This window comes from Perca flavescens, chromosome 9 (assembly GCF_004354835.1).
Source record: "Perca flavescens isolate YP-PL-M2 chromosome 9, PFLA_1.0, whole genome shotgun sequence".
Taxonomy (NCBI): domain Eukaryota; kingdom Metazoa; phylum Chordata; class Actinopteri; order Perciformes; family Percidae; genus Perca; species Perca flavescens.
Genome location: NC_041339.1, coordinates 27380661 through 27398739, shown reverse-complemented (window position 1 = coordinate 27398739; position 18079 = coordinate 27380661). Strand labels below are relative to the sequence as shown.

At 39.8% G+C, this 18079-nt stretch overlaps 1 protein-coding gene across 3 annotated transcripts in view; it reads left to right on the top strand.

Moving 5' to 3' along the window:
• The window catches only part of dnajc6 (DnaJ (Hsp40) homolog, subfamily C, member 6), a 40312-nt gene that overhangs the window by 17415 nt on the left and 4818 nt on the right, over positions 1 to 18079 (top strand). For 2 of the 3 annotated variants that reach the window (XM_028587441.1, XM_028587438.1), the window contains 15 exons: positions 3630 to 3679; positions 4269 to 4417; positions 6472 to 6594; positions 8351 to 8484; positions 9164 to 9358; positions 9576 to 9693; positions 10394 to 10473; positions 10605 to 10798; positions 12873 to 13244; positions 13856 to 13999; positions 14552 to 14653; positions 14925 to 15056; positions 15146 to 15481; positions 15837 to 15985; positions 16426 to 16602. In XM_028587441.1, the coding sequence (XP_028443242.1) occupies positions 3630 to 3679; positions 4269 to 4417; positions 6472 to 6594; positions 8351 to 8484; positions 9164 to 9358; positions 9576 to 9693; positions 10394 to 10473; positions 10605 to 10798; positions 12873 to 13244; positions 13856 to 13999; positions 14552 to 14653; positions 14925 to 15056; positions 15146 to 15481; positions 15837 to 15985; positions 16426 to 16602 (2455 nt within the window). The remainder of the gene's footprint in view (positions 1 to 3629; positions 3680 to 4268; positions 4418 to 6471; positions 6595 to 8350; positions 8485 to 9163; positions 9359 to 9575; positions 9694 to 10393; positions 10474 to 10604; positions 10799 to 12872; positions 13245 to 13855; positions 14000 to 14551; positions 14654 to 14924; positions 15057 to 15145; positions 15482 to 15836; positions 15986 to 16425; positions 16603 to 18079) is intronic. The other variant, XM_028587439.1, reaches the window with a different exon arrangement.

Genomic DNA, 18079 nt, shown 5'->3' with positions numbered 1-18079 from the left:
TCAGACAGAAAGTAGTAGGAGAATATAATCTTTTTCTTTGTTTTTGTTTTTTTCTTACTACCCTTAAGATGATATATTGTTTTGTGGTGGCCAGATCTTTATTCTAGTTACAAGGAACCTATTGTAATCTTTGTTTACCCCATCGGTAGAAATGTCTATTACACAATGTTCTGTTTTTATATAGGTCTTTTAGCTTGATACAAGGCAAACCCCCTGTGAGTTCAGTTGTTAACTAGGCCCTTTTTTAACACCCCAACTAGACTTGATTGGTTCCTCTCTGCTTCTGTCTCATCTACATCCCAGGCAAAAGGCTGTTGCTGAATTATTTAAAGCAGCCTGCTTGTTTGTTTACCTGGCTGAAGAGAAGTTTTGCATGGAAACCAATCGGTCAAAAACGCTCAGCTGTGTGTTCCTCTGTCTGTGAGAAACACAACGGTGATGGAGTCTGGATGGCTGATCTGGTTTTGTGAAAGGCGCAGTTCTCTTTACTCTGCACCGAGACACCCTCCACCCTCCCCCACCAGACACACATTCAGCTCTCTCTCATTTTTATTTCTCATTTGTCCCCATTTCATGAAAACTAACACTTGGCTGACATCTTTGTCTCTCTGTAATTATTTCTCCACTAAACAACTTCCTCACTTTTTCTAGTAATATACTAATGTTTGGTGAGAGAATTGTGATGAAATTAAACAGGATCAACTATAACAAAAAAAATCTGGTGTAGTGTTTAGTTTTGGTGGCATTTTTATTTAAGTGTGAAATATGTTATGTCAATTAGGTCCCCAGGATCAGTGGGTTGCAGTACAAACTAATATGGCCAGTGCCTTTCTGTTGCTTCTTATATTGGTTGTCATTCTTAACTTTAAAGTATCCATTATGAAACAAATGGAGGATAGAGCATTTTGGAGCAAAGCATGCAAGGAATGTGAAAAACCCAAATCTAATATCCATCGGGATCCAGCCCACTTACACTGAGTTTGCTTGAGAATGTGTGTGTTTCTGTGTGTGTGTGTGTGTGTGTGTGTGTAGTCAATGGAGAATCAAAGCACCTCTCCACTCATAATCAGCCCTAAAATGGCTTTCATGCTCCTGATGTTTACTTCCAGAAGAAACAGGCACTTTGGTGCTGGTGCTTGTGGGTATTGGACAATACATTGAATTATAGTGATTAAAAATTAGGAAAAGATGAGATAGCCTAAACAAGAGCATTATTTTAAAAAAGAAAGTACAGAACCAAGAGAACTAGATTTACAAACAAAGAGACTGACTCAAATTAGTTGCATTGTCCCTTATACCGGAAAAAAACCAGTGAAAGGTCAACATTAAGTCCCCATAGGAAGTACAACACAGTTGATCTAATAAATGTACACAGAGTTTAGCAACAGTAAAAATAAAAATTTGTCAAAATACATAACAGTTATCCCAACATTAAATATTAACTGCTGCTTAGAAAGTTGTGTTAGCAAAACATTAGCCTTGGACAGCTAGTATGGTGGCGAGCTTGATTAGCAGATAGAGGAAAATAAGCTTTGCCCTTCTATCCGATCGTGTCTTTCCTCTCTTTTTTATTCTCCGTACCACACCTTGCAGTACATTTTAATTGGCTGTAGCTCTAACCTCAAGAGGTCAGGGAGACTGCTCATTTTTATACTCCATGGCTGTTGGCCATGGCCATTTAAACTTGACACCTGACCTGCTTCTCTCCTTTAATAGCCCAGGAGCTACAGTATTTCAGGAGAGAAGCAAATAAAAATATTTCTGGGACAAAAAAATAGAGGACAAGATAAAATGGTAGAAATGAATTCAGCTTTTTTTCAGTTCCTTAGAATATCTTTTTTAACATTCTTCAAATATTCTTCTTTTTCACCAAGATAATAAACAATGTGCGTTTATAGCAAACCCACATAAAGGTAAAAGTAGTCTTATACTGGCTGAAAAATAGGAGAATAGAGTTCAGATACTTTCCTTCCATGTCACTGTGAAAGCTGTAGTCTTCATTTTTACTCCGGGATAAATACACAGAGTTAGATGAAAATAGAATCCTGAACTGTGGTCCAATGATTTCATTATGGAGGGCTTACAGACACAACATCTTTGATGGATTTAACTCAGGTTATTTGTTATATTAGCAGTTGTCTATGCCACACAACAATTAAATGTTTTTCTTTTCTTTAGGAATTACCATATAATACATCCAAAAATGCATTTATGTGCACTACAAATATAAATCCCAAAACACAATTAGCATGCTGTCACTCCAAAGCAGACTATTTTAGTTGCACAGCATTATACAGTATAACCAGTTCTAGGATTGCATCAGGGTCATATGGCACTTTTCCATGACCACACAGAGGGGATTGGCCCCAGATCAGTCCTGCTTTGGGGATTTTCACAGTAGGCAACAAGTCAACTCAATCTGATGCACATTAGCCTACTAATGTGTTTTTCATGATAATTGCAGTACAGCGGGTAGTCCAGTCATGTACTGCTGGGGAAAAACATTTTTGTAAATTACTCTTTAATGACTCTTTCATTACAATAAATAAGAAAAAAATGTAATTTTAAACAATTAGAACACATTTAAACAAACTCCTCTCTACTCTGCACCTGCTTCATAGTGTTTCACAAGCATTGTTTTCCATCACTTCCATTGTGCAGCAGCCGTGGATTACTTGTATGCGTGTGCACTGCAGCTGCTCTCAGAGATTTGAAAAAAATAAAAAATTAACTCCATATGGACTCGCTAAATTTAGAAACGAAAGTCAATGATGCTCAATTGAAGGATTCACATATGGTATTCCTTTGATCCCAGCAGTTCAACCTAGTGCGGTAAAACTGAAAAAGACAACTTGCACACAGCCAGACACATGGAAGCTTCTGCTCTAAAGCCTGTTGAATCTAACTACTTGGATATGCATGCCATGCAGCCTGATGCACTGACAGCAGAGAAGCAGAGCTGGAGAACCTTTTGGATGCTGGTCATGCATTGATTTCTTCTTTTTAATGATTTGACATTTTTCAGCAACAGGGTATCTTTTGACTCTCCTGACTAAATGCTTAAATTGCTTGAACACCATTAAGACATGCTGTGCCTGCTGTATAACAGTATACCTGTAAAACATACAAAGGCATTTGGTTTCACGAATACTTTTGTTTCACGAATACTGTGCAAATTTCAAAGATTTGTTGGGGTGTCATTGGACTCAGTCGCAGTCTTTTTGCTTGTAACATTGCTGAAGGTTGACATAAGGGCTGCAGGATTTGAGAAAAAGTCATATTGCGATTTACAATACTGCGATATAATGGCACCTCTGGCCACCAAATGCAGAAGGAAAGGTCCTGAAAGGTTCAAGCGCTACTCACAACAGAGGACATTTCAACATCTTAGCAAACTATATTTTCTCCATATTAATGTAAAGATTATCACACACCAGGGATAATTGAACCAGCCCATATTTTAGCATATACTGTGTTTTGGATTACAGAAAAACATTTCAAACAGAAGCAGCGTACTACACTTATAATTATCTCTCATTATTGCTCTCTCTTTTTTCGGTTTCATGAGAATTGCATGGAAAGAATATTTGAAAATAATCTTTAAAAATAATCTTCTTTCTTTGCCGCAGGTACACTAAAGGGGAGCTGGACATTGCCTACATTACATCACGGATCATAGGTAAAACACATTTAGTTGTAGCAAATGGTGTCGAGTGTTGTGCATGCGTGAGGTGTGTGTAGATGCAGTCTAACATTGTCACCAGAAATAATAAATTAGTCAATAATTTTCATTATTTAAAAAAAAAAAGCTGCATTTTTAAGCACCAAGTTAGTTTGAAATCTTAAGTGATTCTACATTTAACATTAAAAAATCACCCATGTAAGCGACAATCAAAATACAAACGATTTTGTTAAATTATTATTTATTAAGAATTTAACACTCAAAACCTAGGACCATGTGAGTTTGGTTTGGTCAGATTTGATTGGCAGTGACCAAACAAGCCAACAACTATAATTAGATTTAAATTCAAACATTGCTAAATCATGATTGGTACATGGAAATACATGGCTGAAAAAAAGTATGTTTTTAAAATTTGGATTCACTAATTGCAGAATAATTGTAGAGGAGGATAAAAGAAAGATGACATTGTCAGAATGTGAGCTTATCATATGCATATGATGTATATGATGATATGTGTATGTAAACGTCAGCACCAACAGTGCATGAAACTCTTAAAATCATCCTGAATGATGGATTTTATTTTCAGTGATGACCTACCCTGCGGAGTCAGTGCAGATTGGCTACCAGAACCACATAGAGGACATTCGGTCCTTCCTTGACAGCCGCCATGCCGACCACTACACTGTTTTCAATCTATCACAGCGCAACTACCGCGGCGCCAAATTCTCCAATAGGGTGAGTGTGATATTGCCTCATGAAGCCACGGATGAAGCTGTTACAGATTTATTAGTTTGTACTGTGTTAATGAAGGAATTTTCTGTAATTATTTTTCACAGGTGTTTTTCCATATTTTGATTTTTGGATTAACAGAAATGTCTGTTTAAAGGTACAGAGGATATACTGTAAATCTACAGAATTTTCCATTTTGGGATTAACAGAAATGTCCGTAAACTTAACGGAAAAGCTACTGGTAATTTTCTGCCAGGACATTATCCGTTTTTCTACGAATTATTTCTTACAGCGTGGTTGCTGCACCATTTTCACTCCCTGGATTATTACAACACTAGAGTGAGATATGAGGACTTATTTTTACAGTTTGATAGCTATTTTTGGTTTGCCAGCGTTTAAGCTACAATGTATTTTTCTTTTTCACTGGGGAGTAAGTCGTCGAGGGAACTTTTAGTGACAAACCCACAGAGAAGTATCATCCAACTCTACAATACCCCAAACCTTTACAAAGCCTTTTAGCAATTTTCTTTATGTTTTGGTTTTACAGCCTGCAACATTTAGTTTTGGTTCACCCTCACAGCTGTCATCAGTTTTTTTAGATGCCCAGATAAAGCTGTGATAAACTTGCTGTATGTATGTACCTGTCCAGCACCAAACAGCAGAATGGGAATGATTGAGATTTCTCTTGGCACAGCTACCAGAAGACTTACAACTTTCAGACAGGTTGCTCACGTCACATTTACGTCGTCTCTCAGGTGGAGGCTGCGCAGTAACGTTCAGCCATCACCGGAAAAGTGCTTCTAATAGACTTCACTGGTCTCTGTGGAAGTCTACAGCATCGCTTTGTCCATTTATTTTAGCAGGTTGCTTGCTACTGTTACATATAGTGTTTTTGCTAAGACTCACTGGGAGGCCATCATACAGAGCAGAGAAGTAAAACAATATGTAAAAATGGCTGAGAGCTTCAAAGAGCTGCAAAGTTAGGTGTTTCACAGTGGGATCAGCAGTGTAAGCAACTCAGTCACAGTACAGAGTCATTATATTTTATCAAATATATATTATCAAAATGGAGGTTTAATTCAGACAAACACCATGTGAACTCATGACTATAACACTTCTAACTCAGGACATTGGGTGCATTACTGCTTTAAATACTCAATATTTAGTCAGATAATATATTACTGGCCTTTCATGCTTTAAAGATACACTTTATTATAGAGCCCCACAGCATCTCCAATTAACACAATGTTCTTCCAGTTAACTGTTTTTGTGGATGGACCGTGAGCTGGAAGGACATTTGGGGATGCTCTTCACCGATATAGCAACATTAGTGAGTGTATTTTTGCATAGATAATAAGTATTTTTTGCTATTTAATATTCTACAGCAGTGATTCATCATGCATCTTTTACATGATTCACCACAGCAATAACCACTTGTGACCATAGAGGTTTCTAAATAAAAATCTATATCTAAAAAATCTAAAATAAAATCTATTTTATGGGTCAAGTGCCCCAGCTAAATTACCATTTCAAAAGCAGGATCTGATTCTGAATGCTCTATTTATTCTATTTTATTCCATCTTTGTGGTTATGACTAATCTCAGCATGGAGTCTTTTGGTCATGTCATGCAGCACTTTTGCACAGCTGGATTTGGATTCAAGTGGGAGGCACATGTGGGATCTCTATAGATAAAAGACTGCCACCCTCCGGCAGAAACATCCAAGAACGCTGAAGAGTCAAGCTGTCGAGTTAACATGGCCAAGATGGCCCCCTGTCTGCTTGTGGAAGTTGCTGTATCTCATGCAGATGACTCATCATGGCAACTGGTGTTTTGTTTTGCTCTGCTACTTCAGCGGTGTTGCTAACCTCCACCTCTCCTCATCTCCTGATTTTATATCTTTTTTTGGTTTCCTCTGTTTCTTCAACTTTCTTCCTCTCTCTTCTCAACCCTGTCTCTCTGCCTTTCTTTGCACTTTTTCTCCTTATCTTTTTTTCTATGCCTCTCCCTATTTTCCTCATTCCTTCTCCCTCTCTCATTTCTTCCACCAACTCGTTCCAGGTTTCAGAGTGTAATTGGCCATCTCGCCAGGCTCCCAGCCTCCACAACCTGTTTGCTGTGTGTAAGAACATGCACAACTGGCTCAAACAGAATCCCAAGAATGTTTGTGTCATCACCTGCTCGGTAAGAAGACGCTCATATAGTCATACACGGTACCTTCATCACATTTATCCCTATCCTCCACTTATTTTTCCATTGATTGTACAGATTATTGAAGCTAATGCAAATTGTTCTTGCTTTTGCACTGCTTACCTCGTCTATTGCCATGTTTCATTCAGTTTACTATGAAGTGAAGGCATTTTTATGTGTAGGGACATCCCAGTTTTTGGAGTTGTTTTTTAATTAACTCACTTTTGAGTCTATGCACAGCGCTCAAAAGATGCTGCAAGAGGACAATTTGAAACGTACTCAGAGGGAGGCCCTCTGTCTCCACTCTAATGTATATTAACTGCCAACACAGATGCTGCCAACACAGATGACTTTATGAAAGTCCTGATCCTAAAAATCTCAACTTTAACCTTTTGGTTTGGTTTTCACAGTGTGAAACATGGTGATTGTACTGTGACAATAAAAAAGGACATATTTAGTGATAATTTTACAAAACCGTCAACCTCTTGTTTTTCTCCTTCTACAAAATTAGCGAGGTGATCTTCCCACTCTCCATCAAATGAAAGTTACAAGCCCCACAGACAAGGAATCGTAACGAGGGAAACAAACCCCATGTTTAGCCTCTTTCCTATTTCTCTAATTTTAAATACAGTAAAACACAGCTTGGAGCTTGTGAAACTGATTGTTTCTGTTTGGCTCATCTCAGTCCTGTCAGTTCATCTGCCTCTGTTGTCGCTCATCACTTGGTCTTTGCATTGAAAAGAGAATTGAATGTCCCTGAGAAACTAAAACAAAAGAGCATCTAAGTCCCACATGTTGGTCTTGGAGGTTCAAATTCAGTTAAATTGTGGATGTGAGTCATGTTTCAGTATGTTGGTCATAGAATTGGATGTATTCTTGAGTCTCCTATTTAGGTGTCTGCATTTGGTAAAAAAGAGATATTACAGTTTAAGAGGTAGATAAAGGAGTCTTAATGTCCAAAATACATGTATTTTGCTTGGCAGAGATACGTTTTGGAAAAGAAAAATCCTCAGCAACCAGTTGCACTTTTAATACGTCTATGATGATAATGTACAGCTTTGATAATGCCAGGCATATTTCAAACACAGTTAAACCCCTAAATACAAATGTTTTGCAATACAATCACTACTAAAGTATTCAGTGAAACAGGGTTTTCTGTCTGTTCTAATTCAGTGACAGCCACACTGTACACTGGCATGTGGCGGGGCATGTTATTGCCAAGTCACTGTGGTTTGGCTGTGGCTTGGCAAACTGCTCCATCTTGCATAACCTCCGCCAAATGGTTCCTTTTTAAAATAAATGTTTTCTCTGCTCTGGATCACAAGAATGTTTTTGTCTCCCTGTAATCTGAAATGAACTCTGAGTAAATACAGTGAGTTCATTCAGTGAGCAAATATCTCTACTGCAGTTATATTTAGTGTCGGCCTGTTTGGGCACATAACTTCATCATGAATAAATGAACTTCTTTGAGCTATGGCTTGTAATAAGTTAGGTAGATTCTGGCTTTAACAGTTCATCTTAGAGCTGGAGTTACAGCAAGCATTCAGAAACTTTGAGTCACTTTGTTCAGTGGCTGGATCTACACATCTTCACACTTGCTACTGTCATTAGTGCAATGCTAAGATGTAAATGGAAGCAGTGCAGGGGTTGACATGCATGGCAGACAAGACCAAAAAGTAGATTCGTAAAGCTTTTAAATATAACAATTACTCAAGTGTCTCAGTGTCTCCTTTGCTGTGTGTTAATTTAGGATGGCCGTGCTCTCTCTGGTGTTTTGGTTTGTGCCATGTTCTGCTTCTGCCACCTCTTCAACAACCCAGTTCCTGCCATGCAGCTGCTCAGCGCCAAGAGACCAGGTTCCGGCCTCTGGCCCTCACACCACAGGTTTGTAATTCTGAATATGTGCGTGTATGTGTGTGTGCATGTGGTTGTGACAGAGATTGAGAAATAGAAGAGGGGAAGTGAGGGAGAAAGAAAGGACGGGGAAATATATTCACACTAAACACACTAGAATTCAATTTGGCCTGTGGCCTCTTTGTAACACTTTCTTCTTTTCTCTGCAATTGAATACTACATATTACCAGCTGCCAGAATTAACATATAACAAAATAAATGTCAGGCAGAAAAAGAGTGAATTGCTTTTCACTCATAAACTGAATTCCAACTGGATAAACTGGATGTTGGGGTTAGAAACAAATTCACATCATCAGCGGGTTCCACTATGTTTATTCCCCTATCTGCCCCTTTAGAAGGCAATACATGTTTTTAGAGCATAACAGCATCATTTAAGAAGATTTGCTGATGTATGGGGATAGGCTAATTGAAACATAAAAAGTGCAGGATGAACATTTTATTACCATGACAGCCAGTAGCTGTATTATTTATCCGTCCTTAACAAGATCTCCTTCATGAGTCAGAGTTTAAGTGCAAATTGACTGAGAACTTATGGAAATGGCAGCAATAACATCATCCTTATCATATACACAGAACACAAAGTGAGGCATGCAAACATTGAAAATCTAAAACGGGATAAAAGCAATTATCTTTCCTTCTTTCTATCCAGGTACATAGGCTATGTGTGTAGCATGGTGTCAGAGAAGCCCAGTCTACCCCACTCCAAGCCCTTGATGATCAAGGGTCTCACCATAACTCCGGTCCCCTGCTTTAACAAGCAGCGCAGTGGCTGTCGGCCCTTCTGCGACGTCCTCATCGGGGAGACGAAGATCTTCACCACTTCACAGGAGTACGAGAGGATGAGGTAGGGGCAGTGAAGTTGTAAGCCTCAATAGAAACAAGACTTTATGCAGCGTATATGAAAGTATGATTAAAGAGTCTGAAACACATCATGCCTTTTTTATCCTCATTCTCCACTCCCTTTATCTCCCTCTCTGCAACATTTCCCCGTAATTATTGCTGCCCCATTTATTCTTTCCTCCTGCCCATGTCCCTCCCTCCTACACACTCTGCATGTCCAGAGAGCACAGGGTCCAAGAGGGTAAGATCGCTTTCCCTCTGGGTGTGAGTGTGCAAGGAGACGTTATTGTTTCAGTCTACCACATGAGGTCGACCATCGGAGGACGTCTGCAGGCCAAGGTAAACTTAATGTCCTCTATGCTGTGCATCCTACAAAGTCTTTTTTACTGAAAGAGACAACATATGTTGAGAAAAACCATGTCTGTGTGCTGATAAAGTTAACATCTTGATCAAACTTGACACAAACAAGATGTTGCACAATAATAATGCTGGATAATGGTTGTAACAAGCTCATATTGGACTATTAGCCATTGAGAAACTTGAGTCCAAACGCAAACCCACAAAATAAGAAGCAAGAAGTGACATGTTTGAAACAGATTTTAAATTTACTGATGAGCCTATTTTATGGAAATGTGGAAATGTGGTAAATACTAAAATAAAAACTTTTTTTAACAACCTCTAGTTTAGGCCATTGTTTCTTCTGGTTATCGTATTATTTAACTTCAAACAGCATGTGCTAAATGCAGTATATTAGTTTAAAGGTGTTCGACCGCCACATTTCCTTTATAGGTTTTGATTGCATTGTGCAAGTGCATATGTAACTACAGGAATAGGAATAATGGCAAAATCTATGAAAATAGACATAAGGACGGCAACACAATATGCAATTTCTCTGTGAATTAACATCATATAGTCCAACAGAAAGCTGTGCTTTATACAGTATGCTGTAAAAGACTGCAGTGCATTTGGCTATTGATGCAATTTGGTATGATACACTAAAATACCATGGTCCAAACTTTCTTTATTTTACTGTTATTAGGTGTCCAACACCCAGATCTTCCAGATACAGTTCCACACTGGCTTCATTGCGCCTGGTACCACCATGTTAAAGTTTAACAAGTAAGGATATTTCTTCTATTTAATCACTTGTACCACTACGGCTAAAAAAACAAACCCTGCTGATTCCAGTCTGTTTTCCATCTCTCACTATATCACACATTATTTATTCACCCTATTTCCCACCCCCTCAGACCAGAGCTGGATGCATGCGACTCTCCTGAGAAGTATCCCCAGCTTTTCCATGTGATACTGGACGTGGAGGTGGAAGGGGTGGACAAGCAAAAGGACCTGACGCCGCCGTGGGAGCAGTTCCCCGTTAAAGACCTCAACCCCAACGTGCTCTTCTCCTGCCACCAGGAGCACCAGGACGCACTGGCTATCGCTGGTACTCTTGGGACGGGTACACTGGGGACAAATATGACACACAAATGGTCTCTGCTAATGTGGACTGCACACATATGTTGAATCCATAACATACTGCACATCACACTTAAGGTGGGGAGCTCTATGTTAAATGTGTGATCCATTAGCTTTTGTGTATTTTTCTCTTTGAAAAGCTCAAGGGTTTTTCTGTCCATAGCTAAATACTGGCTATTAAACGTTTGTCATTTAAACAAATATAAACTAGTGATTATATTGTGTATATTCAATGAAAACATCGCTCATGACTCTGACACAGATGTGTTGTCAAAGTCTTGTGGGAGCTGTAGTTGTTAAAAGGTAACTATTTTTTTTAAATACCAAATATGTCAAATTTTACCACCTGTTACATTAGTAGCAGTAAGTTAGTTGTAAAGCTAAAACTATGGACAGAAAAGCTCCTGTGTCAAGTTTTAGCTTACAACCTCAATGAGAAAATACAACAAAAAAGAAAACAAAAATAGCAGGAAGCCAGCTAGCTAGCTAGCTAGTTAGCTACTAGCAAAATACCTTGGCTTGATTCAAATGCATGTAACCTGTGTAGCTACATGAATGCCTCTGGATTGACAGTCAGTGATTGTAAATAGTATATTATAGGCTTACATCTAGTTTACACAACATTTTTCATCATTACTTGCTTTACTAGGTTAGAGCTTCACAAGCTGAATGTGATTCAACATTGCTAATTGCAATTGTTAACTGTTGTTTGTTAGCTGTTACAAAATGATTTAACAACTAACTATTTAGCCTTACCAATAACTAATTACCCTAAACATAAACCCTAAACTACACTAATTTAACACAAATTCTAACCATGTCAGCTACTTACAAAAACGGATAGGCTACCAGCCAGAAATTAAAAGTCTAAAACTTAGACTTGTGCCCACAAGGATACAAGTGAATAATACACATCCACAAACAACCATACTCACAAATTCATCATGCATACACTACAAAGAATTCTGCGCACAAATGTGTTAAGATGGTGCACAGCTGCAGTAGATCAGTGATTAGGTTGGCTAATATATTCAAAAGCACATTCACGTGCATTTACATGCAGACACAAGAACACACTAATAAACTAACTCTCATTTTTGTTCCTACAAGATGAGATGGAGGGATTGGATCTGGAGGGTAAGACAGTAGAGGAGACCACAGATATGTTAGAGAAACTCAGTATACCAGGGCTTGGTTCAATTCAATCATTCTCTCCTCAAAATGTAGAGAGAGCATTGATCCTATTGACGATTATGTCTTCTGTTATTGGAAAATCACTTTGCTGTTTCCATTTAAGATCTGTACCTATTGATTGAATTGAAATGAACCCTATCCTTGTTATGCAGTGATGTATCATTTTGGTAGATGACTTTAATATGGGGACCTGAATAAATTACTAGTGTAAGTATTTCCTGTGATATCCTACAACAGCAGACCAATGTATATTTGCCCTGTAGGCTATCCAGAGAAATATAGAAACTGGGAAAAAAAAACACACAATCCTGGTGATGATCCTGGAAGCAAACTTAGAAACTGTGAAGCAATAAGTGGTACAAATTGAAAGAAATTCTACCAAAGTGAAATATTGCTCTAGATAAATATTAGCTGAAGTTTGTAGTCATACTGTACATCCCATCCCTTCTTTAAAAGCATTACTAGTATATTTTATTGATTGGATCCTTGTACATAAAGATTTATGTGTTGTTTTAGAAATGATCTCCTCCAATTAGCTAAGTAGCTAAGAGCAGCTACCAGTGCACACTGCAAAGTGTGCAGTTTATGTATTATAGCACACAGTGTACATAGTATCAGGAGAAAAGCTGGTGCTTGTAGCAGAGATGACACATTTTTCCCTCCTTTCTTCTCTTAACCTACTCTGTATTTTTGTATGCTTTTCCCTAATTAATTTCCTTTGTCTGTGTTGTTATTTCTCTCTACCTTCTCCACTTCGCATGCCTCTGTCTCATTTGGTAACTACATGTTTCCTCTGTCTCTATCTTTCTCTACCTCTTTCCTTCTATTTCCGTCTCATCCTTCTGCAGAGCCAAGTCGGCCCCACGGAGGTCCAGACGGTCGGGGCCACGGCGAGGAGAGCGAGCCCTCGGATGATGATATGCTCTCTCTCTCCAGCCAGCGAAGCAACGCCAGCACGGCCCCCCAGAAACTCGACCCTTCTGCGCCGATGCCTGCCACCTCTGCACCCGCTGAAGAAATGGATCTTCTTGGCCTCGATGGGGAGGAGATCAACTGTCCTTCATCTCAGCCCCCGTCTGCTGCAGCCGCAACCACTGACCTCCTAGGGGACTTGTTCGGGGGCCCACCCCAGCCAACCAGTGGGGCCTCATCTGCCCAGTCCACACCACAGAAAGTAGTCCTAAACACTGCCTCGCCATGTCCCTCTCCTGCGCCATCAGGTGAGATCCCGAGTTTAGGAGTACAATTTTCAATTTGAAAATACAACTCTAAAATTAAAATGTAATATTGCACAAAGCAAGTTTAGATTGCTTGGTTCACAATTGGTGTTTCAGTGGATTGCTAAAGACTGATATAAGTTATTAAGCCGGTATATATTAATAATTGAAGGCATACAAATGAATGAATACTGTAAATACGTCAAGTAAGGTAAAAATATGCCATACTCAAATTCTGATATCTGGGTCATCTTAAAATCTGAAAAAATGGGTCACAGGCCATAAAAAGTAAAAAAAGAAGACGTGCTATCACATTAATTAATTTTCCTTTTAAAAGAAAATATTCTGTAAGGAAAGTAACAAGATTATAATTTTAAACATTCACAATATGTAATGCAGTTACACAAACAATCTTGAAATAAATATTCTAGACAGTAACATCTCAAGGTAAAGCAGTTAGGATTATTTGAAAATATATCATACAGAAACCCAGTAGCAAATGTGCAAAATGCAAAAGTGAAGAAAATAAAATGAAACAACTTTTGAAAAAGTGCAGTTTGGCCATATCATTTTCTAGAGTAAGACAATAGCATTGGTGTTTTTGTTTCCCTCAGGTTTTGATCCCTTTGGGACGGGTCCCATGCCTAAGCCTCAGGACATGATGGGTTCATTCCTTGGAGCAGGTAATGTGGGGCAGCCAGACCCCTTCCTGCATGCTACACGCTCTCCATCACCCACCCTGCAGCCTACAAGCTTGGGTAAGGCATGCTTCTGAAGCACTGTCTCACAGCATTTTGGATCTAATTAAAGAGTCTGTACAATGGTAAGGCATAAACATGCATCGTGATTGTCTCTGCACATGAACTCTGGTTAAAACATCTAAAACTTTTTTCTACCCCAAGATATATTAGACAGCACTGCTTTTAATATCTTCTTAGTTTCTCTTATTTTTGCTCTACTTTTTGCTTACTCACATGCTGGCTTTGCAAGAGAGCCTTTTTCTATTGCTGCTGTATGTTTGGAAATGAATGGGTTTGCATGAGTTATGATGAGTATTTACAGCCTGTCTGATTAGTATTGCATAGAGATGGCACAGACTTGATATTTCACCCCCAGCACAGATCATTCTCCATTAACCATCAACATCTTCAGCCTGAAGCCTTTAGGCTGTTTACCTTTACAGAGCAACAAGATTATCAGTATGCCTTTTAATCAGTGTATCATGCTAATTCATTTATTCGTTGAATGTCATGCTCAGTTGCCATTCACTGTTCGCTCAGTCTGTGATAAACCTTCATGTGCTTGAATAGGCCGGGGTTCCCCAGTCCCGCCCGCCACCCCAACCGTCAACATTCAGCAGCTAAATGCAAAGGGAGGATGGGACTGGACCAGACCTGCTACTACAAGCACAGGTAGAAACCAGTAACCCAAACACACACACACATACACACACACACACACACACACACACACACACACACACACACACACACACACACAACAGACAAAGAGCACTTAATGTTCATCTAATACTTTACTTGTGGAAGCCTACGAAACCTTTTTGAATGTATTTACATCAGCGGGAGCTGGTGGAACTGATTGCTGAAGACCACAACACCTCCGTAACTGTAAAATATTATGCTCAAAAACATACGCATTGTTTGTTGATTCATCCATGAGCAGGCTTTGGTATGGGCAGTCGGTCAGCAACTACAAGCCCCACAGGCTCGGTCCACAGCACCCCCACCCACCAAACCCAGCCAAACACCCTGGACCCGTTCGCTGACTTAGGCAACCTCGGGGGAAGCCTTGGAGGTCAGTCACTAGAAAATTTCTGAAACACTTGATCTGAGCATTTGTTATTTTCACCTTACACTATGTCATAATCTCCGCCTTTCCATTAGCAGGTTCTGGCTTTTCCAGCAAACCCACCACTCCTACTGGAACTGCCCCTTCCGTCCCTCCCATGGGCTCCCCATCGCGACATCCTCCGTCTCCCCAGCACGCAGAAGGGTGGCAGTCCCACACAGGAGCCGGCTTCCCCTCGTGGCAGCCAGGTGCTGGAGGCGGTGGAGGATGGCCACATCAAGGACAGGGCCCTGCCCCGCAGCCAAAGCCCAGCCCCAGCCACACCCCCATACCTCACACATCGCCCCAGAACCGACCCAACTACAATGTCAGCTTCTCTGCAATGGGAGGGGGCTCGCCCAGCGCAGGGGGCAAAGTACAGGCTTCCATGGGTGAGCAGGAGATGTGGAATTATATTTGATGTTTCTGGTATGATGCAAATGTTGTGGTTAGGTTGTGAATTTGATAAATTCTTGTAGGCATGACATATTTTGAATATGGTGCTATAATTCTTGAAGCTAGATGCCCTGCCCTTGTTGTATTACTCCTCTCTACATAACAATGTTTATTTGTATTGTCTCTGTTACATAAAGTAATAGGCACATTCATTCTTCAGTGGGAATGGATCTGTCACTAAGTCAATGTTTTACACTGCATTTCATCTAATAGTGCAGGACCATAAGTGGCTTAAAATAGCTTTAAAAAGTATGTTTTGTCTCTTTGTGTTTGCATCTCTCTCTCTGCCAGGTTCTAAGCCCAAAGCCTTTCATGCCAACTTTGATGACCTGCTGTCTGGTCAGGGCTTTGCAGGGGCCAAAGAGAAGAAAGGGCCCAGGACTATAGCAGAGATGAGGAAGGAGGAGATGGCCAAAGAGATGGACCCTGAGAAAATAAAGGTAGGGTCTTTTTTTCTGATGTGATATTAAGGACCGTCTGTATACAAATGAAGATAAGGAGTGGTTTGTTGTTCTTATTTGCTTTTAAGTTTCAACACTAACACCATGAAGTCCCATGACTCTTCTATCATCACTACATCTGAGTAGAATTACGGTTTGACATCAGTTCATTGGGTTTTTGTCATCTGTTTATCCAATGTAGGACAATAGAAACAATTCAGTGAGTCCCCTTTGGCTTAAAGACTTTCTGTGTATTACAGAATTAATGAAGCGACCAATGTAGGTCTCCCATGACCAAACTTTGGTTCCTCTAATTACTCCTTTAAAAACATTTCACCGCCGCCAGAAATCACTGAAAGCATTTCTGCTAAGAATTGTTCCAAATCTGTTCATCACTGGCAAATGGTTCCCCCTCTCTCCCTCTCCTGTTTGTGACCCAGATTCTGGACTGGATCGAGGGGAAGGAGCGTAACATCCGTTCTCTACTGTCCACCATGCATACTGTGCTGTGGGAGGGAGAGACGCGCTGGAAGCCTGTGGGCATGGCTGACCTGGTTACTCCAGAACAGGTCAAGAAGGTCTACCGCAAAGCTGTCCTGGTCGTCCATCCAGATAAGGTGAGACACATAGACTTCTCTGAACATACATTATTCAAATTCTCTTTTATTAACCCTAGTGTTTTGTTGACATTTTATTTCCTCATTATTTAACACCACTGCTATATTTGGAAAAAAAAAATATTTGTAATTTTTATCAAAAGGTTTCCCCTTAAATATTATTTTTCTTTTCTTCTGCTCTTTTATGATTAAAACTCCATATGTAGCGAATTGTTGAAGTGGGAACCCTTCTCTTTGGAACAAACTGGACTTGCACAGCATTGTTATTACACCAAATAAGGAAATAGTTAATGTTTTATTATTATTTATTACTCATGGTTAGGGTCAAAAAGACTGCAAAGAGGTTACAACAAATTGTTACAAAACTGCAATAACAGACGGGTTGTGTGGCACAAAAAGTTCTGTCAACACCAATCACAGATATAAAGCAAATTAAATTCCATTTTATTTATCGGTCTATTGTTTATGTTTTTCAACTGTGGTTTCTGAGACCCTAAACAGAATTAATCTGACAGACTTCTGAAACATGTCATCCGTTCAAAGGTGCCAGTCTAGGAGGATCAAAAGGTTTTTGTACTTATCTTATTTTGAAGATGAACTTTTTCACACATGAACTAAAGAGAGACATCAATACAATGAAAACAACCAAAGTAATCATCACTTCAACAACGTGATAACTTACTGTACCAAAAGCAGTTTTCAACCAATCAAATAAAGAACTACTATCCTGGTGAACAGAGTTTGCAGTATTATGAAGGTGGTTAACTATATCACCAATCGTAGCATTATTGTCAGGCACAAAGGTACAACATTCAGCACCAATAACAGCACAAGTTCCTCCTCGCGCCGCTAAAAGAAAATCCAAAGCTGCTCTGTTTTGTAAAGCTACAAGTCTAACAGAGGCGAGTTCACTTGACAGAAGCATGAGAGCTTTACCAGTTTCATTAGCTATAACTTCTATTGCCTGAGACAGATCGGCGATTTGATCTAACGCAGACATAACTCCATAAAAAGGAAGAAGGGGGCCGAGTACATTTTTGAAATTTGATTGATGATGAGTCCCAAAGGTATCTGAAAGTCCACGTTGTACCCGTTTAAGAGGCTTCTGGGGGAGGGAGTGAGCCACTCTCATAGCCGGGATGATGTACGCCAATCCGCAGCGTCCATTGTAATCCACAGGAAGATACGGGTATGCAAGGTTTCCACATACCCAGTACATTCCAACAGGAGAGGAGACGGTGCAGCTAGCTGTGCGGTGAGCTAGAGCACTGAAGCGAGCCTGGCCCGCTGCTTCCAAACAGTTCTGTGGTGCAGAATCTAGAGATTTCAATTTAATATTGGTTAGTTTTGGGTCCCATTTGAATGTACGAAGGCAGTCCGATTGCCCTACAGGTGTCTCGCCGTCATTCTGGAGACACCAAGGGAACTTCTGAGGGATGAGCTGTATGGGAACAGGTTTGGGGGTTTTGAGACATTT